Source organism: Osmerus eperlanus, chromosome 10, assembly GCF_963692335.1.
Source record: "Osmerus eperlanus chromosome 10, fOsmEpe2.1, whole genome shotgun sequence".
Taxonomy (NCBI): Eukaryota; Metazoa; Chordata; class Actinopteri; order Osmeriformes; family Osmeridae; genus Osmerus; species Osmerus eperlanus.
The window spans coordinates 4,294,202-4,316,503 of record NC_085027.1 but is presented as its reverse complement, the minus strand read 5'-3'; the positions used below and the strand labels follow the sequence as shown (position 1 = coordinate 4,316,503).

The 22,302-nt window shown below is 40.7% G+C and overlaps 3 protein-coding genes and 1 long non-coding RNA gene across 4 annotated transcripts in view; all 4 read right to left on the bottom strand.

Moving 5' to 3' along the window:
- Positions 1-3,197: 3,197 nt before the first annotated feature.
- On the bottom strand, positions 3,198-5,216 carry LOC134028292 (uncharacterized). Its single transcript, XM_062471773.1, has 8 exons — positions 5,111-5,216; positions 4,513-4,990; positions 3,975-4,295; positions 3,787-3,885; positions 3,671-3,695; positions 3,550-3,602; positions 3,426-3,456; positions 3,198-3,333 (listed from the first exon to the last, which is right to left on the bottom strand). Exons 2-8 carry the CDS (start codon positions 4,586-4,588, stop codon positions 3,198-3,200), a joined length of 741 nt encoding a protein of 246 aa, XP_062327757.1. The 5' UTR covers positions 4,589-4,990; positions 5,111-5,216.
- Positions 5,217-10,141: 4,925 nt separating this feature from the next.
- On the bottom strand, positions 10,142-11,796 carry LOC134028557 (uncharacterized). The gene is made up of 3 exons (XR_009931543.1): positions 11,272-11,796; positions 10,674-11,151; positions 10,142-10,456 (listed from the first exon to the last, which is right to left on the bottom strand). It is a non-coding gene; the product is annotated as an uncharacterized LOC134028557 (long non-coding RNA).
- Positions 11,797-12,200: 404 nt separating this feature from the next.
- Positions 12,201-19,596, bottom strand: chrna3 (cholinergic receptor, nicotinic, alpha 3). The gene is made up of 6 exons (XM_062472171.1): positions 19,414-19,596; positions 18,471-18,610; positions 16,407-16,451; positions 14,675-14,784; positions 13,146-14,319; positions 12,201-13,049 (listed from the first exon to the last, which is right to left on the bottom strand). Exons 1-6 carry the CDS (start codon positions 19,472-19,474, stop codon positions 12,921-12,923), a joined length of 1,659 nt encoding a protein of 552 aa, XP_062328155.1. The 5' UTR covers positions 19,475-19,596; the 3' UTR covers positions 12,201-12,920.
- Positions 19,597-21,588: 1,992 nt separating this feature from the next.
- Positions 21,589-22,302, bottom strand: part of chrnb4 (cholinergic receptor, nicotinic, beta 4 (neuronal)) — a 6,620-nt gene continuing 5,906 nt past the window's right edge. Inside the window, exon 6 of the mRNA XM_062471050.1 lies at positions 21,589-22,041. Within this exon, the coding sequence (XP_062327034.1) occupies positions 21,877-22,041 (165 nt within the window). The 3' untranslated portion in view covers positions 21,589-21,876. The remainder of the gene's footprint in view (positions 22,042-22,302) is intronic.

Here is a 22,302-nt window from a genome sequence, read left to right as displayed (position 1 = left end):
TCGGGCTAGTAATCTGAAGGTTGCCAGTTCGATTCCCGGCCGTGAAAAAAGACGTTGTGTCCTTGGGCAAGGCACTTCACCCTACTTGCCTCGGGGGAATGTCCCTGTACTTACTGTAAGTCGCTCTGGATAAGAGCGTCTGCTAAATGTTACTGAGTTATTCTTAGGTGTATACACAGCTTTAGTTGCCAGTCTTCTTGCTTTAAATCTTTACGGTTAAAATGGCATTTTCTCCCTTATGCACCTTGCTTTAAATCTTTACGGTTAAAATTGCATTTTCTCCCTTATGCACCTTCTTAATTTGCATCCCAATTGAATTATTGGCGGTTGGTGTGAACTGACTCATTGTTTATTTGTTTATTTGAACAACAAATTGCCTCTCAGAGGACATTAAAGTTTTCAAAGTCACGTCAAAGTAATGGTCCCTCCTACTTACTACATATGGTACTTTTGTTGTTCTTTTGCTTTAAAAAAAAATATATACAGTATTTGCAGCTTTTCTGTCAAATATGGACAACATTTCTGAAACACATGTATAAATACAATTCTTTATATTTGGAATAGTTCAGATGTCAAACCCTGAAATGCTTTGCTGTCCTGGTTGGGTAGTTTTGCAATTGACAGTGTTAGCCATAGATATATATATAAACACTAGATGTCTTACGGCGGAGTCTAGAACGTCCGCACATGGCGGCCATCTTGCTACAGTCAACTCGCTCACCCATAACATTGTGTTGAATCTACATGTACTTTTTAAATGACCATAACTTTCTCAATTTTCAACCGATTTTGAAACGGTTTGGTTTGTTATGAACGTCAGAGATGTCGTTATGCCTTTTATAATACGGTTGCCAGCGAAATTATAAATAGTAAATAAATAGTAAGCTGCCTTTCAGCACAAAATAGTTATAGACAACAAACATTGTGTATGGCATTTCAGTAGCCGAGAGAAAATAGTCCCTGTAAACAGTGGCTGTTGCTATGCAACGGACAAACAGCATTGTGAACTTCACGTTTGTTAGCCTAGCTAGCTAGCTATATCTCGCAATTGACTTTGCTCATTTCATAAAAGCTGCCTTTAAAATAACAACAATGACAATGGGACACTTTCAATAAAATAATATTTTTTTTAAACATTAGGTCTAAACATGTTACGGTTTGCTTATATTGATTTGGATATTTCCACTAATTGTGCATCCATGGAAAACGTTTCTCATGTCCCCTTCGTCTCTGATGACATCGCTTTCGACCACTCTTGCTCACTCTTGCTCTCTCATCTTCGGCTAACCACTCATCAAAAGTTCTTCCCCCCAAAAGATCGAAGTTAACATGAAACATGTTTGCTTACTGTTAATCTTGAAATGACAACAAAATGACAACGACAACCAAGTGACAACGAAAATTACCAATGACAACCAAAAATGTAACCGTTATTTTGAGTGCGCACTAATATGGAACGCTCCATTTTAAGGCAAATGTAAACAGGCGTACTGTACACCGTACACAGTACTTTATGCTCAATAAAGCACACCCCGTGACTCACTCTCAACCAATCAGAATGCTTGATTTCAACCACCCGTATTATAAATATATCTATGGTGTTAGCTCCATGTACAGCACAGACTAGAAGATACAGAAGAAGTGAGACCCCCTGTAACAGTTATTGGAAACACAACAGTATGTGTTGTGTTTCCAGAGAACGTTCTAGACAGTGAGGAAGAAGGATCGAGTCTTTCATCAGCACAGTAACCAGCTACAGATAGTTTGATATGACAAAAAAATATAACTTAAATGTACGTCACTATATGTATACAGCTTGAAAAATTATTCATAAATGAAAGCATAGAAACAACACAATATTTGATTTCAAAAAGCTAATCTCATGAGAAAAAAAGTACTCTGTCCCAACATTTGCTAAGTGTGTACAGTAACAATATTTCCATTTACTGGCTGTGTAAAACGTGTTTGAAGTTAGGGATCAAGCCAACAACCCAATCATTTAATCATAATAATATTGCATCCTTTATTTGCTAATGCACTGTCAAGAATATTAATCTATCAAGCATTGCACAGTCAGTCGGTGAACAAGTTTAAGAAAGCTTTATTGCTTGCGGCCGGCCCACAAGGAGACAAAAACATCACACGCCATTGTGCTACAAAGTTTGTCTGCTAGCATGTTGCGCTAGCTACCTATTTAAGCAGCCCCGCTCTTTACAGTCATTGGGTAAGACAAAGGCATGCAAATGTCACATGGCTCTTCTTCATTGGCTCCTTGCATAGACCTGGCACGCGTGTGTGTTTACGAGTGTGCGTGTTTATGACATCAACCCTGATTGAAACACAAAAACAGGATCTCCGGTCCTGGGGCCGTAAACTCCTTCACATAGGTGTCAACAAATGGTCACCAGACCTTGCGTCTCTACCTATAGTCCTTGTCACAAAGTATCTCCTTAAAACAAACAAACCAACCCCCTTCTTCTAAGTCCTCAGCTCCAAGATAAGGGTCCTGTATGTTTACCCAGAGTTCAGATTTTGGGTTAGGCCTCTCTTTGCACCCAAGCAATACTGAACACAGAATCATTCTTATACAGGAGAAATGTGTTACATCTTCAATTTTTCCAACATGCACTTATGCTGCTCTGAACAGTGTTTAACTTCCTTGGCACTGCATACATAACCTTGCTAGGCATTGTTTGAATCGCAGGCTCTGCGGATAAGAAGGATATTTTTTTTGTCAGGTTCATTATATTTGTACGGAAGTGTGTTTATCTTTGACTGTAGATTGAATAACTAAATTATTTTAAAAATATGTTTCTTAATATCCAAGGTCAAAAAGATGTTGCCACAGTATATAAAAATAAGTATGTGCCAGTAAAAGAGGTATGTGAACACTCATATGGAAGATGCGAGACAGATAATGTGTGGTTAGGAGAGAGACATTTTTTCTTGTACTTGATCTGCCAGTAATATTGCCAGAGCTGTATGGTAACCTATGTATACTACAAGACGGTCTACATACCTTCGTCATATGTTTCATCCTGAAAGGCACAGAAAAAAATCAACCAGTCAGAACATGCTAATGTTAATTTACATCTTAGAACTGTATAATACATGTGATTAGACAACGGTATTGCCAGCAATTACCGTAGCTTACCCTGACTTGATCGTAGAGAGGATTGTCTGATTCCAAGAAAATTTTATGTTTTGGTTATTAATCTCTGTTGATGAATTCTTTCCATTTTTGTGTTGCATATTGTAAGATTTGTAAAGCATCCCCACCTACCTTCTATACTCTCACAGTCCGAAAATTCATCCAAAGTGACCGGATGAGAACTGAAAAATAAACATTTCCATTTCAAACATGTTAGACAGACACACAAACAGTGAACATTTTGAAACTTGTCATGTGCAGTATCTATACATACCACTGCTCGTCTTCCATGTTTGAAGCTCCGGCTCAAAATATATAGAGATAGAGACAGTAAATCTCAGAGTAATCAACCAAACTATATGGCTGTGAAGTTTTACTATTAAGAGAAAATATGTTACCATTATAGTCTCCTTCTGCGAATGGCAAATCTTCATTCACCACCACTTGTGTTCTAGGGGAAATATCCAATATAACCATTGAGGCACTCCCAGCATTTAACACTGTGAAATAACAACTTACCCTCCTCTGCAACACTGTAAAGCCCCTGTTAACGAATGTATGAATGCAGTTTTGTTAATGCCCAGCTGTTTGTCTTGTCACAAATAAACATTACAGGTAACGGTAAATGGTCTGACCTTGTTTTGTGATGTGTAGGTATAGACAGAAGACCAATATTATGGGTAGGATTACACCAACGGTACACACAATTCCTATGACAAGCTCCTTCCATCCCCCTGGAAAGAAAATATGGCGATAAGGTGAGGGAGATGAGGACTTAAACATTTTTTTCTGACATCAAGTAACTTTTCATTTTGGATCTTACCTCTCTCCTTCACCTGAAGAAACACAGCAGTGCTTCCATGTAGCTCTGCGTCTTTTTTTGGCAGAGAGTCCAATAAGAGGAGCACACAGCTGTAGTTGCCACTGGCTGCGTTACTCAGAGTTCTAATGGTGAAAATGGCCTTCATCTTTTGAATGTCAAACACCTGAACCAGAACGATAGCCCCGTTCTTGACGAGGTAACAATGAACAAAACTGCTGTTTGCTACTTTTTGAGGATCTGACATTCGACACGTAAATTCCACATCATCTCCCTCTCTCACAATGGATGGACCTGTTACGAGGTCAGCAGGGATCAAAGTCTCTGGATATGGAGCAGAGCAGGAAAATGAGTTAGTACCGTCCATATACATACATACACTACAGTATATGTATCTACAGACTTACATATTGCTTGGCTTCGACCACAAACATTCCAAAGTCAACTAATTAAACAGACAAAAACTCCTGTATTCTAGATACTGTATGTTCAGTTCAATAAATAATAAGTTGTAGAATAGAATGATAAAATAAGTTCTTACCTATCACTGTGATGCCTATTAAATTATCCCCTTTCCCTCTTATTTCAGAGGATGACATTTTATTTTTGGAAAACATACAACTGTAGTTGCCATTCTGCTTAGTACTGACTCTAGTCAAAATAAATACAGTTTCATGTTGTTCCTTAAGCTGTTGTTTCTTATCACAAATTGCAATGCCGTCCTTAAATAAATAAACATATACAACTTCTGAAATTTTCTTGAACCCAAATGTGCTGCAGGTTAATGAGATGTCACTGCCTGCTCTACATTGAGACGTTGGGCCAAAGATCTTCGCTTTAACAAGGCCTGATTTTAAAAAAGAAAGAAGAATGTTATGGAATCATTATCTCACTGTACAGGCTTTAAAGTTGAACAAATTAACTGAAAATGCCTACTGTAATTTTGATTTCTATCAACTTAATTGAAACAATAGTTAACTGACCTTCATTCTGGGATGCAACCTCTTTTGAAAAAGTGCCTTCGATAGGAAACAAATTTAAACTGATTCAAATTATCCTCAAATACTATTGTTAACAAGCGATTCAATTATAGCAATCAAACTGTTCATCAAATATGTGGTTGTCAATAATATACTCACACAAGAAGAGGATGAAGATTCTCATTGTTACTTGAATGCTTTGGGTTTACAGTAACTAGCTAATGCATTAGTGGTATCGGCTGGTGTAAAACAAGTGCTGGTGGATTTACTGTTAGATGCTACTCATTCTAACCAATGTCTATAAAGGTCACGGTCATATTAAGGGTGGAGCATTGGTATAAGAAACCAACCAACTGACAAATAGTTCAGACACCCAAACCTTAGTCAAGGCCTGGGAAGTACCTACTCCTATTTCTGCAACACCCTGAAACCAGTCTGTGCTACTTGCCTCTGTTTAGAAGCCCCTACTCAAGACAATGTTTTAACTTTACATGATTCTGCAAATGAGCTAAGTTTGATTTATTCATCCAAGAAGTAATTCGTTAAATCAATTGTGGTTTGTTTAATGCAAGATTTGTGAGTGTGAGAGTGGAAGACTGTCAGCAGTCAATACATGTTAACGTCAAAACAGAAGACCCCTTGTTGTAAAATTACAACGTCACTTTTAGCTCTTTAATTGCTAATTTCTTTTTTTTGAAAGACCACATTTATCCAATAGCATTGCAAGGCAAGACAATGGGACCCATTGGCTATGTAAATGTGGTCTATCAAAACAATCTTATTTGCAAATTTGTTTTTTTGAGTGCTAAATGTGATGTAATTTGTAAGTAGAAGTAAGTAAGTAAGTAAGTAAGTAAGTAAGACAGACTTTATTTATATAGCACATTTCATAAGTAAGACTTTATTTATATAGCACATTTCATACAAGAATTGTAGCTCAAGGTGCTTTACATAAAATCAATAAAAACAATAATACAAGTGATAAACAATTCAAACACAAATAAAAATCCCAATAAGATCTCTGTTCAAGAGAGAAAACAACTTTAAACATGCATCTTAAAAGTAACATATACATTTGGTTCACCCCTGGTCTGTATATATAAAACCATACACTCTGTTAACAGATCCTTTCCCCAGGTCAAGAGTATGGGCCGTATTCTCTGTTAACAGATCCTTTGCCTCAGATCAAGAATACAGATTGTTTTACATATTTGTTTAAATACTTCACGCGACCAGAGTTCTTGTACGCTATCAGAGTTCGCCAACTCTGACCTAGACAAAGTAAAAATAGCAAGTCAAATAATGACCCAAATTTACTAAACCAAGATTCAACAATTAAATAACTAATAAAAGTAGTATTACAAGTAACACACATACATTTGGTTCACCCCTGGTCTGTATATATAAAACCATACACTCTGTTAACAGATCCTTTCCCCAGGTCAAGAGTATGGGCCGTATTCTCTGTTAACAGATCCTTTGCCTCAGATCAAGAATACAGATTGTTTTACATATTTGTTTAAATACTTCACGCGACCAGAGTTCTTGTACGCTATCAGAGTTCACCAACTCTGACCTAGACAAAGTAAAAATAGCAAGTCAAATAATGACCCAAATTTACTAAACCAAGATTCAACAATTAAATAACTAATAAAAGTAGTATTACAAGTAACACACATACATTTGGTTCACCCCTGGTCTGTATATATAAAACCATACACTCTGTTAACAGATCCTTTCCCCAGGTCAAGAGTATGGGCCGTATTCTCTGTTAACAGATCCTTTGCCTCAGATCAAGAATACAGATTGTTTTACATATTTGTTTAAATACTTCACGCGACCAGAGTTCTTGTACGCTATCAGAGTTCGCCAACTCTGACCTAGACAAAGTAAAAATAGCAAGTCAAATAATGACCCAAATTTACTAAACCAAGATTCTACAATTAAATAACTAATAAAAGTAGTATAACAAGTAACACACATACATTTGGTTCACCCCTGGTCTGTATATATAAAACCATACACTCTGTTAACAGATCCTTTCCCCAGGTCAAGAGTATGGGCCGTATTCTCTGTTAACAGATCCTTTGCCTCAGATCAAGAATACAGATTGTTTTACATATTTGTTTAAATACTTCACGCGACCAGAGTTCTTGTACGCTATCAGAGTTCGCCAACTCTGACCTAGACAAAGTAAAATTAGCAAGTCAAATAATGACCCAAATTTACTAAACCAAGATTCTACAATAAAATAACTAATAAAAGTAGGATTACAAGTAACACACATACATTTGGTTCACCCCTGGTCTGTATATATAAAACCATACACTCTGTTAACAGATCCTTTCCCCAGGTCAAGAGTATGGGCCGTATTCTCTGTTAACGGATCCTTTGCCTCAGATCAAGAATACAGATTGTTTTACATATTTGTTTAAATACTTCACGCGACCAGAGTTCTTGTACGCTATCAGAGTTTGCCAACTCTGACCTAGACAAAGTAAAAATAGCAAGTCAAATAATGACCCAAATTTACAAATTTAAACTGGGTCTTACTTAACATAACTCCCAACAGCCTTGTCTATCATAAACCCTTTTATGCCAGACAAAAGTACTGTTAACAAACTCAAAGCTTTTAAATTACAGACACATTCTGTAGAGTACTCCTTAAAAATAGATGTCAACATCGACCACAGCAAAAGGCAAGAGAAATGTGGTCTGGTGAGATAAAGAACTGAACCTGGCCTAATGATGTCCTTTATCACCAGGTCTCCATATTGATTGTGATGTAATAACCTGAGGCTCAGTGTCCAGAGGATGTAGCAGTGTCATAACCAGGCCCTTCTCTGCTTGGTCTGCTGTCTGATCATCCCATCTACATCATCCCTGCGTCGTCCTATGTGCTTCATTACAATGAGACATATTGATCTCTGCATTATGCAAGGAGTTTTCTAGAAAATGACTTTGAGTTTTTCTTAGGTGTATACACAGCTGTAGTTGCCAGTCTTCTCGTTTTAAATTTTTACGGTAACAATTGCATTTTCTCCCTTGTGCACCTTACTCATTTGCATCCCAATTACATTTTTGGTGGTTGGTGTGATTTGACTCATTATTTATTTATCTGAACAACAAATTGCCTCTCAGAGGACATTAAAGTTTTCAAAGTCACGTCAAAGTAATGGTCACTCATACTACATATGGGACTTTTGTTGTTCTTTTGCTTAAAAAAATATATACAGTATTTGCAGCTTTTCTGTTAAATATGGACAATATTTCTGAAACACATGTATAAATACAATGCTTTATATTTGGAATAGTTCAGATGTCAAACCCTGAAATACTTTGCTGTCCTGGTTGGGTAGTTTTGCAATTGACAGTGTTAGCTCCATGTACAGCACAGACTAGAAGAGACAGAAGAAGTGAGACCCCCTTGTGACAGTTATTGGAAACACAACAGTATGTGTTGTGTTTCGAGAGAACGTTCTAGACAGTGAGGAAGAAGGATCGAGTCTTTTATCAGCACAGTAACCAGCTACAGATAGTTTGATATGACAAAAAAATATAACATAAATGTACGTCACTATATGTATACAGCTTGAAAAATTATTCATAAATGAAAGCATAGAAACAACACAATATTTGATTTCAAAAATCTCATCTCATGAGAAAAAAAGTACTCTGTCCCAACATTTGCTAAGTGTGTACAGTAACAATATTTCCATTTACTGGCTGTGTAAAACGTGTTTGAAGTTAGGGATCAAGCCAACAACCCAATCATTTAATCATAATAATATTGCATCCTTTATTTGCTAATGCACTTATGCTGCTCTGAACAGTGTTTTAACTTACTTGGCACTGCATACATAACCTTGCTAGGCATTGTTTGAATCGCAGGCTCTGCGGATAAGAAGGATATTTATTGTCAGGTTCATTATATTTGTACGGAAGTGTGTTTATCTTTGACTGTAGATTGAATAACTAAATTATTTTAAAAAGATGTTTCTTAATATCCAAGGTCAAAAAGATGTATGTGCCAGTAAAAGAGGTATGTGAACACTCATATGCAAGATGCGAGACAGATAATGTGTGGTTAGGAGAGAGACATTTTTTCTTGTACTTGATCTGACAGTAATATTGCCAGAGCTGTATGGTAACCTATGTATCAAAGTGACTGTATACTTCAAGACAGTCTACATACCTTCCTCAAATATTGCATCCTGAAGGGCGCAGAAAACAAACAAACAGCAAGAACATGCTAATATTAATTTACATCTTAGAACTGTATAATACATGTGATTAGACAACGGTGTTGCCAGCAATTAGTCACCAAAATATTTACAATTTCATTTTGAGCATACTTTAGAGCTGTAGCTTACCCGAACTTGGTCGTACACAGGATTGTCTGATTCCAAGAAAATTGAACGTTTTGGTTATTAATCTCTGTTGATGAATTCTTTCAATTTTTGTGTTGCATATTGTAAGATTTGTAAAGCATCCCCACCTACCTTCTATAGTCTCACAGTCCGAAAATTCATCCAAAGTGACCGGATGAGAACTGAAAAATAAACATTTCCATTTCAAACATGTTAGACAGACACACAAACAGTGAACATTTTGAAACTTGTCATGTGCAGTATCTATACATACCACTGCTCGTCTTCCATGTTTGAAGCTCCGGCTCAAAATATATAGAGATAGAGACAGTAAATCTCAGAGTAATCAACCAAACTATATGGCTGTGAAGTTTTACTATTAAGAGAAAATATGTTACCATTATAGTCTCCTTCTGCGAATGGCAAATCTTCATTCACCACCACTTGTGTTCTAGGGGAAATATCCAATATAACCATTGAGGCACTCCCAGCATTTAACACTGTGAAATAACAACTTACCCTCCTCTGCAACACTGTAAAGCCCCTGTTAACGAATGTATGAATGCAGTTTTGTTAACGCCTAGATGTTTGTCATTCTCCAGATTAAGGCCTACGGTAAATGGTCTGACCTTGTTTTGTGATGTGTAGGTAGACAGACGACCAATATTATGAGTAGGATTACACCAACGGTACACACAGTTCTTATGACAAGCTCCTTCCATCCCCCTGGAAAGAAAAGATGACGATAAGGTGAGGGAGATGAGGACTTTTTGTTTTTATCTGACATCAAGTCACTTTACATTTTGGATCTTACCTCTCTCCTTCACCTGAAGAAACACAGCAGTGCTTCCATGTAGCTCTGCGTCTTTTTTTGGCAGAGAGTCCAATAAGAGGAGCACACAGCTGTAGTTGCCACTGGCTGCGTTACTCAGAGCTCTAATGGTGAAAATGGCCTTCATCTTTTGAATGTCAAACACCTGAACCAGAACGATAGCCCCGTTCTTGATGAGGTAACAATGAACAAAACTGCTGTTTGCTACTTTTTGAGGATCTGACATTCGACACGTAAATTCCACATCATCTCCCTCTCTCACAATGGATGGACCTGTTACGAGGTCAGCAGGGATCAAAGTCTCTGGATATGGAGCAGAGCAGGAAAATGCATTAGTACCGTCCATATACATACATACACTACAGTATATGTATCTACAGACTTACATATTGCTTGGCTTCGACCACAAACATTCCAAAGTCAACTAATTAAACAGACAAAAACTCCTGTATTCTAGATACTGTATGTTCAGTTCAATAAATAATAAGTTGTAGAATAGAATGATAAAATAAGTTCTTACCTATCACTGTGATGCCTATTAAATTATCCCCTTTCCCTCTTATTTCAGAGGAGGAAATTTTATTTTTGGAAAACATACAACTGTAGTTGCCATTCTGCTTAGTACTGACTCTAGTCAAAATAAATACAGTTTCATGTTGTTCCTTAAGCTGTTGTTTCTTATCACAAATTGCAATGCCGTCCTTAAATAAATAAACATATACCACTTCTGAAGCTTGCTTGAACCCAAATGTGCTGCAGGTTAATAAGAGGTCACTGCCTGCTCTACATTGAGACGTTGGGCCAAAGATCTTCGCTTTAACAAGGCCTGGCATTAAAAAAGAAAGAAGAATGTTATGGAATCATTATCTCACTGTACAGGCTTTAAAGTTGAACAAATTAACTAAAAATACCTACTGTAATGTTGATTTCTATCAACTGAATTGAAACAATAGTTAACTGACCTTCATTCTGGGATGCAACCTCTTTTGCATAAGTGCCTTTGATGGGAAACAAATTTAAACTGATTCAAATTATCCTCAAATACTATTGTTAACAAGCGATTCAATTATAGCAATCAAACTGTTCATCAAATATGTGGTTGTCAATAATATACTCACACAAGAAGAGGATGAAGATTCTCATTGTTACTTGAATGCTTTGGGTTTACAGTAGCTAGCTAATGCATTAGTGGTATCGGCTGGTGTAAAACAAGTGCTGGTGGATTTACTGTTAGATGCTACTCATTCTCACCTATGTTTATAAAGGTCACAGTGATATCAAGGGTGGAGCATTGGTATAAGAAACCAACCAACCAACAGACAAATAGTTCAGGCACCCTAATCTTAGTCAAGGCCTGGGAAATATCTACTCCTATTTCTGCAACACCCTGAAACCACAGTATGTGCTACTTGCCTCTGTTTAAGAAGCCCCTAGTCAAGACAGTGCTCCTTAAGAATAGATGTCAACATAGACCACAGCAAAAGGCAAGAGAAATGTGGTCTGGAGAGATAAAGAACAGAACCATAGTGATTGTGATATAATAACCTGACGCTCAGTGTCCAGAGGATGTAACAGTGTCATAACCAGGCCCTTCTCTGCCTGGCCTGCTGTCTGATCATCCCATCTACATCATCCCTGCGTCGTCCTATGTGCTTCATTACAAGGAGATATTGATCTCTGCATGATGCTCTGAGTTTTCTAGAAAATGACAATGATGCTCAGTCGACTCTAGAGGTGACTGCAGAGAACAATAGTTATTTTAAAAAGGGATGTGCCAAAAGGACAAGGAGTGCAATTTGCACACAATAAGATGTTTGGATAAGAGTGTCTGCTAAATGACTAAATGTTTAGTTAAAGGATAACAAATTTGGTCTTTAAATTAAAACTACTTAACTGTATGTATGGAAAAACATGTTGCTTTCACTGAATTGTAGTTTTAAATATTGGCCACAAGACGGCACAATTTGCGCTATAAAATAAACACAAACGGTATAAAACCAACCATTTTTGTAGACCACTGAACAGTGAACATACTGCAGCTGTTTTTAATGTTCATAATGTATGATCTTTATGAATACCTGTGTTGATACATGACTTGTTTGTGAGCATAACAGGGTGAGAGAACAGAAAGACGGAATCTATATTATGTTCACGGAACTGAATCCCCATGAATATTTAACACGATAATTAAATCTTCCAACATAACATCGGCATCTACGTGCTAAATCACTCATTGTTTCCCAACATTGCTCCAAAGTACCCATTACAGGCTTTCAGAAATCCTTGTGAGCTGTTAGTATGTCCATGTATGTTGTCCTCTCATCTGACAGAAAGTTCAGGGCTCCGTGTTGTTTGAGAAGCAGAAGCATGGACCTCTGTATCTGTGTAACTATCATAATGAGATGTAAACAAAGCATCACAGCAGGAGATTGGGTGTGCTGTCCAGTGGTTGCCGTGGTAAAAACAGCGTCCCAACCACGGAGAAGGTCACAACCCCATTTCAGAAAATCAACACATTTAGATGGAGAGAAAAGACAGTGAACAGCTGGCTGGAGCTCACATCCACCGATGTGTCGTCTCCTTCCTCCATGTTGCCCTGTATGTTGGCTTCAGTGAGGAATGTCCATGATGTAGTTTGAACCTTGTATAGTGTAAACCTGTGCATGGTGTGGTTCTAACAGCCGAATCTTAGTGTGTGTGTTTTTGTGGGGGTGTTTGTGTGTGTGTGAGGGTGTGTGTGTGTGTGTGTGGGGGGGGGGGGGGGGTGTCACATGTCCTCTGCCAATAGGAGTGGTTGGAGGAAGAGGCCTGCTGTTCCCAGGATACACACCAGGACAAAAACCCACAGGAAGATTCTATCGATCACCATGGCAACATACTTCCAGTCGTCCTGTACCTGGAAGACAAGACAGAGAAAATACAGTTTAGCGAATGTGACACAAAATTCGACCTTCAATCCTTCGGGCTGTACCCTAACCTAAACCCCACTCACCTCCTTGGCTTTGTTCTGCAGCTTCATGTTCTCTGCTATGTACTTGACGCTTTCGATGGCCTCCCTGATCTCTGGAGACAGCGGGTACAGAGACGTGAGTCCACCATCCAGAGACTCGGAGCTGGAGCAGGGGCTGCACCCTCCTCCCACCCCGACGGACCCCCCTCCGCTGAGGGCCCCCACGCTGCCCAGGACCCCTGTCCCTCCCCCGGAGTCTGCCGGGAGCTTGGTGCTCCTCTGACTCCAGCAGCAGTTGCAGCGGCCCTCACGGCACAGAAAGGCCGGGCCCTGGAATGATTCCCCTCCGAGGTTGTTGAGCTTCGTGTTGACGAAGAGGCGCTGCCGCGTAGCCAGGCTGGACACCACGCTGGAGGCCAGGGCCTGCGGCTTGTGCTGCTGCAGGGTGTGGAGCGCACAGGGCTGGGAGGGCAGCAGCTGGACAGCCCCCGTAGCCACCCTCTCCGGGTCCCTCTCCGGCCTGGTCATGAACATCACCCTGGGTAGCAGCCCCAGGAAGACGCTACGCACCCAGCAGGGCATGGTGTGGGTCTTGGGCGTGCGGTAGTGCACGTTCAGCACAAACACGGTGATGACGATGGAGAGCGTGACGAAGATCATCGTGAACAGGAGGTACTCGCCGATCAGAGGGATGACCAGGGACGTGGAGGGGATGGTCTCGGTGATGACCAGCAGGAACACGGTGAGGGAGAGGAGGACGGAGATGCAGAGGGTGATCTTCTCCCCGCAGTCGGAGGGCAGGTAGAAGACCAGCACGGTGAGGAAGGAGATGAGCAGGCAGGGGATGATCATGTTGATGGTGTAGAAGAGAGGCAGGCGGCGGATATAGAGAGAGTAGGTGATGTCCGTGTAGATTTCCTCGCAGCAGTTGTATTTGATGTCGTGTTTGTAACCCGGGGCGTCGATGATCACCCACTCGCCACTCTCCCAGAAGTCCCTGAGGTTGATGGTCGAGCCAATCAGAACCAAGTCGATCTTGGCCTTGTCGTAGGTCCAGGAACCAAACTTCATGGTGCAGTTCTGGTAGTCGAAGGGAAAGTAGGTGACGTCGATCTTGCAGGAGCTCTTGAAGATGGCCGGGGGGATCCAGGTCACGTCGCCATTGTAGCGAAGCAGAGCCTTGGTTTTGTCATCCACCTGGAAATCTCCCACTGCACTGTGGCAGAGAGAGTGGAAGATAGAGAGAGAGACAGAGAGAGAGAAAGAAAGAGAAAGAGAGCGAGAGAGAAAGGGGTATGGTGGTGAATGAGTCACTGGAATCATACAAGAATTTATCAATTCAGATAGACTAAACCCACTTACTCCATTGAGGACATGCTATGGATGCCTGTATGTATACCTAGATGTCTTACATTAGAAAGAATGTCATATCAGGCTTTGTGTGCTTTGCCCTGTCATTTATTACTCTGTACAGTTCAGAGATCTCTGTACTCCGTGTACATATTTCATTATCATAATGCATAGATCAGTAAAGTAGTTTAGAGAACACTGACATTTATCGATCCACTCACTTGTTGTACAGAACAATATCTGGTTTCCATATCCTGTTGGAAGGCACTCGGATAAACTCCACCCCTCCAAAGGTCTTGGGATCCCACCTCAGTTTGTAGTCGTTCCAAATCTATGGTGATGACACAAGAGGGTACTTACCATGCAATATGGATCATTTACATCTTTCCCATTTGTGTGAATTGTGTCATAGATGAATTGCTGACAACCGGTTGAAGCAGAGATAAATAACGCACAGACAGAGAACAAACAAACCACAACATTTCTTATCGTTTTCTTCCAAGTCTGCTTCTCAATCAAAGAAAATCAAAGTTGGCAAGAAAATAACTCTCCCCCTCAGACAAACACACTTGGTCTTAAGTGCAGTCCTGCTAAAGTCATCTGATCAAAACAAGCATGCTTTGTGCTAAGGGATTTCGTCATATCCTCATAGACACAGTATCTATATAGATCGGCTTCCATTTGATCAGTATCTATTCTGCTGGTGTATGCAAGCTTTGGCTGCAGGTAAAACATCTTCTAAAACGAACCATTATGTACTGTAGGATCCGTCTACTAAGGAGGGACCATGACAGGACTTTTTTCACAAGGCTGCAGAGACAGTGGTTTATAGTGTTTCATGGCCAGTCAGTGTTGCTAACCCTCTGTCCAGGGCAACAGCTATTTATTATCCCAGGTCCCATAAAAGACACAGGAGTACAGTCTGTGACTAAGGAAAGCTATAAACATCTGACCTATTAGTCAGCAGGAAGTGACACTGACAGGAGCTCCACAGGGATTGGCCAAGGACCATATTTTATGTCTGTTCCTTTTCTCGACATAAAAAGGCAATGAATTTTCTACTAATTATCAATGACCTAAATAAAAATGAACTAATCCTTTCGGTTTAGCTTTTCCGTTCAGTGTTTTATTTGATTGACTAAGCTATGTTCCCTTTACTGGCCCACGTGGCTACTTCATCCCTGTACACATGTTGTTGAGCTACCGCATGTTACTACCAGATGGCAAAGTATCAAAGATGAATGTGGCTTGACATTTACATTTAGTCATTTAGCAGACCCTCTTATCCAGAGCGACTTACAGTAAGTAAAGGGACATTCCCCCCGAGGCAAGTAGGGTGAAGTGCTTTGCCCAAGGACGCAACGTCATTTAGCACGGCCGGGAATCGAACCAGCAACCTTCTGATTACTAGCCCAATTCCCTAACCGCTCAGCCACCTGACACCTGGCTTCAGCACCGACGTGTGTTTGTTCCGGGTTGTTCTCTGGGAGACGCAAAGACCTGTTCCAGTTCATTTCTCTCAGAACAGGCTCATCACATATATCGCCATCATGTCAAGCATGCGATAAAAAAACAAAACACACCATGCAACATCAAATCCAGATCCTTAGCTCCCCTTTCTGATGTCATCTCGGAATTGAAAGGCATGGTCACAGTAGGAAACATATCTATACGATCATGTCCAATCTATGTCCTCAGCATAAAATGAATAGCAACATCTTTCAGTGACACAAAAAAAAGATAGAACTGACACTGTCAGTGCTCAGGTTAAACGAAAACCTTTCGCTGACCATGCATCGCTCTAGGATCAATGATCCTAAAAGGTTTTTGTGATGAATAATATAGGATACCAGACTAGGCAGTTAGACTCATTTAAGATGGTGAGCCTAGAAGGTGACCTTGTCCGTATGACATACAGGCAGAGAGCAGGAGAGGGAGGAGGAGGGGACTTACATGTCTCAGCCACAGGTTGGTCTCCATGATCTGGTTAACTTCATCCTGAGAACAGAGAAAAATGGATACATTTACTGTGGGGATCTTGAACCATATGAATGTTTCAGAGGTCAAAAAAAAGAAAGGGGGCCGCGCTGTCAAGAGCAATCATGTTCCGTCTAGGATGGTTAGCGTCAAGACAACAGACAGTCCAGGGTTCGGTCCCTGTGTTTTCTATTAAGGGGTTTCCTGAGAGGAGCTGTCGAGTTCTTCAGCCCAGAGAACAGCACACAAGACAGTGTTTTGTAGGGTTTGTAGTGAACCTCAGCTCAACAGGGGCGTGGGATGAGGGGTACAGATAGCTAGTTAGACAGACAGAGCAGGCACCAGTTCCTGCAGAATGCGTTGACTACTTGGCGAATGGAAAAGGGGCAAGTCTGGGTTACTTGGAGCGTGAGTGAATACATCTCATGACCCAGTGCATATAATTAACCATTCATGTGGGTCTGGACTCCCGGCAGACTTTCCAGGGACTGCAGACCCCAGACGAAGCTGATGCTGATCTGCACAGGTATTTCTGTGACTGCCTGGGGCAACAGACTCAAACACGGTTCCCACTGTCTGGGTCTCCCTTCAGGTAGCCTGCACACCCTTGAACCACCTGGGCCTTGGAGACTCCTGGGGTGTTGTGTCTGATGACCAAGTCGCCCCATATGATAGCCTATCAGCGTTTAAAAGGAGCTCATTGTCACACTGCAATGTCTGTAGGCAGAGGAATCCCAGACTGGTGATTGGTTTTCAAGTGTGAGGCGTGGGGAGGAAATAACGGCCATCCATCAACAAAGGGAACCCTGCTCTGCTTGATCAGCAAAGCTTAAAAGAACATTAGAAATCCTCTACATCCCTCTTTGTCGTGTTCAGCCGTGGGTGAGTCTGGATCGGAGGCCAATTTTTCTTGAAAGAAAATCTACTTTAGGGTTATTTACTGAGGAAGGATGGATACACAGTGTCTTTAATTGTTTTTTGAGTTTGTTTGCCAGTGAACCCAAGCAATATCTTGAATAATTTAGTTGGCCGCTGTTTTGTAAGAATCATCAGTATCTTGAATAGCTCCATGCTCTGCTCACATCTTCTAGACTAGAAATGAAGGATGGTCCATGCTAAAGGTTGGTTGTTTCCATAATGGTGGTTATCTTTTATGTCCTTGCATACAGTAACACAGGGAGCTGGTTAACGCTCACAAAGATAAAAACTGATATGATATGACTTCAGCCTGAATATTAAGATCCTGCAATGGAAAGGACTGGCACTATTGTGGATCTAATAAATCTGTTCATTGGTTAACGAAGCCGTCTTCCTCTCTCCTAAGAGCATGCTTTTTTGTTTAATTAAAGCCGTCCACTCGGGTCCAGTCGGAAGCAGCTGCCTCTGTCCTCAGCCAATCTCCTCACGGTCTGCCCCAGCCAAAACATGGCATTAAAACCAGGAGCGCTCATTTGAAGTGGCAGTGATTGAACACTGGGGGCTAGCTGCACAGAGCTGGAGGAAGAGTGAAGAACTCAGAGAGCTGACATTTCACATCTACTCTTGGCCTATCACACACCCACATGGCAGCCCTCGTCTGTGACTCCGAGCTCTACCGGGTCCAGCCTTGGGCTCATAGCGAGAGTTGCTGGTGACGTCTTTGAAGAACACAGACACATGAAGGGAGTATCTCAGGTGTACCTCACAGCAATCCAGGGTGGCCTCTATCCTCACTTTTGTCTCTCTTCTGAGATCAGATAGTCGGATGCCCTCCATCTCCCATCCTATCCACATCCAGGATCGAACAGTGTGGGCTTTCGTCACCATAAATCAATGCGTGTTCCTTTTAAGAGAATTCCAAGAGGCTCTGCTTCTAATATGTTATTTATGGAAGAGTTGTTTCATCTTACCTTGCGTCCCTCTCTCTGAGATTTGCAGTTCTATCCTGGTGTACTGTAGAATGCATTGACATCCCATACAAGCAGTGTACAAAAGCACACATACGTACCTACACACACACACAAATGTACACACACACACACACTTACTCACGCTACTCACCACTTTGACCAGCTGGGACATGGACACTTCAAACTGGACCACCACTGGGTCGGACACATTCTCCACTGGCCGTATGTACTGATTGTAGCTGGAGAATATCACAGAGAACAACCTGTGCTCTGCTTCTGAACAGGTGCCACCTGAGTAATAGAGGTCCGAGTTAGAAACATGCCATAGGAGGTTTATAGTGAAGGTAGTTTTGTGTTTATTCGATTATGTTCAGTATTCTCACTAATCCTTGTGTGAAGGCTTAATGACTCATTCTTTTCACTGCCAATGTCGACTGGTAGTCACGCATTGGCCATACGTTAACTTTTGTAAGGTCTACGATTTCTGATTTAATCTCACGAGCCTTGTTTTGCCCAAAATCGATCTAATTATGTATTTGAAGGTCAGATTTCAAACTCAACAAAGTAAAAGACCAATTGCCGCACCCACTGCAACAAAGTACATTTAAAATACAATGTTTGAATGAATGTCCTTACACCACATGTGAGCAACGTGGCTTTCCATTTAACCCTGGGCGAGAACATCCATCAGTACTGTAAGTGCCAATTTACATGTTAAGCCTTTAACCTGCATTGACACGTCCGTGTGGAGCTCAAGTCCACAAGATACTCAAAATACACAGAATTTCATCAGGAAAACACAAACTGACTAAAACAACTATTTAGTTATTTTATGGATATTTTAGTAGGCTATCAACAATGCTAAAACAACATTTTACAATATTCTAGAAGATTATTATTATCTCACATGCGTGTAAAATTGTCAACCTGTTGTTACTCTTTGAAAGGCTACAGGTTTTCGTTTAGGGATTTTTACAATTCCTTCAATGCATTCTATTTGGTTTCATTCAAACGCAACAAGTAACTTAGTCGATGGATGCATTGATCATCTTGCCATGGCATACATCGTCTCACAAAAACTGTAGCCCACTTACCAGACAGAAGAAAAAAAACGTAGAAACAAGTGTGGACAATGAGGGAAAAGTGAGAGTTCATGGTTAGGAGATAACGAAAATAATCCAGGGTTCATTTGGTATAGGAAGTTTAAAATAGAAACCAGAATAAGAGAAATATAGCATGCAATAGTGAAAGCACTCGCAGGCTTAAGATGCAGGGAAGCAGTGTACTGCGTGAGCGAGAGAAAGGGTAGAGGGAGGGAGGGTGGGTGGGCGACAAGGGTAGTCAATCAATGAGAATGATGGCAGACGCTGTCGTAGGCTAACCCCCCACCGGCAATCTCAGGAAAAGGAGTAACCAAATTGTTCATGAGATTTGTTTAGGTCATGTAAAAAAGTATTAGTTTTGATTTCTGATCAATTTAGATGCAGTTTATCTTCCCAGTCGATAACCAATCGCTTTTTTCTATTAGGGTGCGGTTTAAGAGTCCTCAAGCTAATTTCTTATATATATTAACCAAATATCTGTAGCAATTACTTAAAAATAAAATGAACTTGATTGCTTGAAAAAGGTTTGACTAATTTGAAAGACCGTAAACGTGACCGCAAACGTGACCGCAAAACTGGATTTTTTCAAATTGCACCGTAGGCTATAGGTTACAATGACAGCGGTATCTGCGGCACCACTGTGACACTTTAGCATTGGTAATAACAGCGTCCAACTAGTGGGGTGGAAATGCTGATGACAAGAAGTTTGTTCAACTTAATTATACCCTCACCCGACCTGTTAGCAAAGTAAAGTAATGTGATCATTAGTGGGTTGTAGCCTTTTTCACTCTGGCAGGGGGACTGCCAAAGGAAACTAGCCTTTTGGCTATAATTGGGTGCATTTACATTTTAATGTTCATTAGTGTACACTGTCCCTCTTGATAAAAAAAAAAAATTGAAATTGAAAAAAAATTAAACCATAAGGCGGGAACAACTAGCCCCCACCATCAGTAAGTGTTTAGACTTCATTTGCAAAACATGAACACCACCATGCATTATTCGTACAGACCATGACATACTCCCACAACTCTCCATGGAACTGGACTTTCCACTGGTTGTATCCACACTGAGCTAAGAATAAATATTTTATTAATGTATCATCTGTACAGATATCAGTTATGTGGCGTTCGCCAATGTGAAGCCAGAAGCCCGGTTCTACAATACCTTAATGCCCTAATATTAGCGATGGCTGGCGACTCTAGAGTTCTAATGTCTATAAACCTCCAAGCCCAGTGATGTGTCTAGAACAGAGTTTGCTTTGTCATTAGAATCTAATGTGACAGGAAACATCTGGCTCTGGCAGTCATCAATGAAAATATTTCTTCTTAGCTGACACCCTCTAAAATAGTATCGTACAGCACTGCTTTAATTAATAGGCTTTAACTCACTGATGACATGTCTATGTTAAAACGGTGATAACTCAATATTTCCTCTTGTTGTTTTGTCCCCTGTTCTCTGTTGGAAGACAATATGAATTAGCTATAGTGACAGGAAACAGAATACAGTAAAGACCTTGCTTTAAATTGATGTTGGGAAGCAGTCAATTGTACTGTGAACTGAAACAGAACGAAGCCAAACAAAACCGTTATTGGCACTGTGAGATGTTGGTGTATTTGTTTATTTAAATCAAGCTCGCTACAGAACCAACAGTGTGCAGAATCTCTAACGAGCCCACTCAGCAACCTTTATTGGGCAGTAAAGGTTCAGTGTGTGTGTGTCTGTGTATGTGTGTGTGCGTGCGTGTGCGTATGTGTGTGTGCGTACGTGTGTGCGATTGAAAAACAGCGACATCTTGCAAACCTCAGTGGATGTGAGTCTGCTCAGTGCAGCCAGTAGATGGCGTTATATGCAACCACTTGTGGTCAAAATACATCATTGAATGATGCAGCAGGTACAAAGCGGAAATGTTTAGACATGAGTTTGTCCTACAGTTTTTTAACACTTGCATATTTTGTGCACCTTAATTTCACTTAGTAACCATGAATATATTACCGGTACATATAATTTTCTGAAAAAAATCTTTTCAAAGAGTGTTGCATGGACCACTTTTAACATGTCATGAAGAGGTTTTGTTAAATCCTTTACCAACTTTTATGGATCAATGGTTAATCAAACTCATTGACAAAACCTGAAGGTACAACCATTTAATACATTCTTTAACGACACCTTTGAGTTGAACAACTTGGTAATGCCATTCAACACAATAATGTGATAACCGCCATTATTCGGTTTACTTTTCCTCAAGTACAACATGAGTCTTGCCTGCATCAGTCCTGTTAAACGAATTGTCCATTATGTCTTAAACTTTACAGAGACCAAATTAGCTTCTCATAAGGCATGTATGTCATTTTGGAAGTACTGTACATGTCCTTCAATGTAACCACAGCTACAGTTGCTTGTATTTCTGTAAACCACTAGATCAAACCCCCTGACCCTCCCACCCCTCATGTGGGCTCAGATGCGGGGGGTCTCTGCGTGAGCATGCTGGATGGGGACGATCTGGTGCTGAAAGAGAGGCTGAAGGAAGAGTCCCAGGGTGCCCACGACGCACACGATGATAAATATCCACAGAAACATTCGATCAACCACCATGGCCACGTACTTCCAGTCCTCAATCACCTGGGAACACAGAAGGACGGATGGGGAATGAGAGAAAGCCACGGAGAGAGGTCAGGATGTGTCTGAATACGTTGACTCTCTGAAAGGGCTATGGGTAGTCAGGTGGCTGAGCGGTGAGGGAATCGGGCTAGTAATCCGAAGGTTGCCAGTTCGATTCCCGGTCATGCCAACTGACGTTGTGTCCTTGGGCAAGGCACTTCACCCTACTTGCCTCGGGGGAATGTCCCTGTACTTACTGTAAGTCGCTCTGGATAAGAGCGT

What these genes read in the sequence shown, in the direction of transcription:
- LOC134028292 (XM_062471773.1), bottom strand. Translation starts at nt 4,588, where the DNA reads ATGTTTTCCAAAAATAAAATGTCATCCTCTGAAATAAGAGGGAAAGGG. An exon ending in AATAGGCATCACAGTGATAG is followed by an intron (nt 4,296 to 4,512) that starts GTAAGAACTTAT and finishes CTCCATATCCAG; the next exon opens with AGACTTTGATCCCTGCTGAC. An exon ending in CGCAGAAGGAGACTATAATG is followed by an intron (nt 3,457 to 3,549) that starts GTAACATATTTT and finishes ATATATTTTGAG; the next exon opens with CCGGAGCTTCAAACATGGAA.
- chrna3 (XM_062472171.1), bottom strand. Translation starts at nt 19,474, where the DNA reads ATGAACTCTCACTTTTCCCTCATTGTCCACACTTGTTTCTACGTTTTT. An exon ending in CGTTTTTTTTCTTCTGTCTG is followed by an intron (nt 18,611 to 19,413) that starts GTAAGTGGGCTA and finishes TCTATTACTCAG; the next exon opens with GTGGCACCTGTTCAGAAGCA. An exon ending in GATATTGTTCTGTACAACAA is followed by an intron (nt 14,320 to 14,674) that starts GTGAGTGGATCG and finishes TCTCTGCCACAG; the next exon opens with TGCAGTGGGAGATTTCCAGG.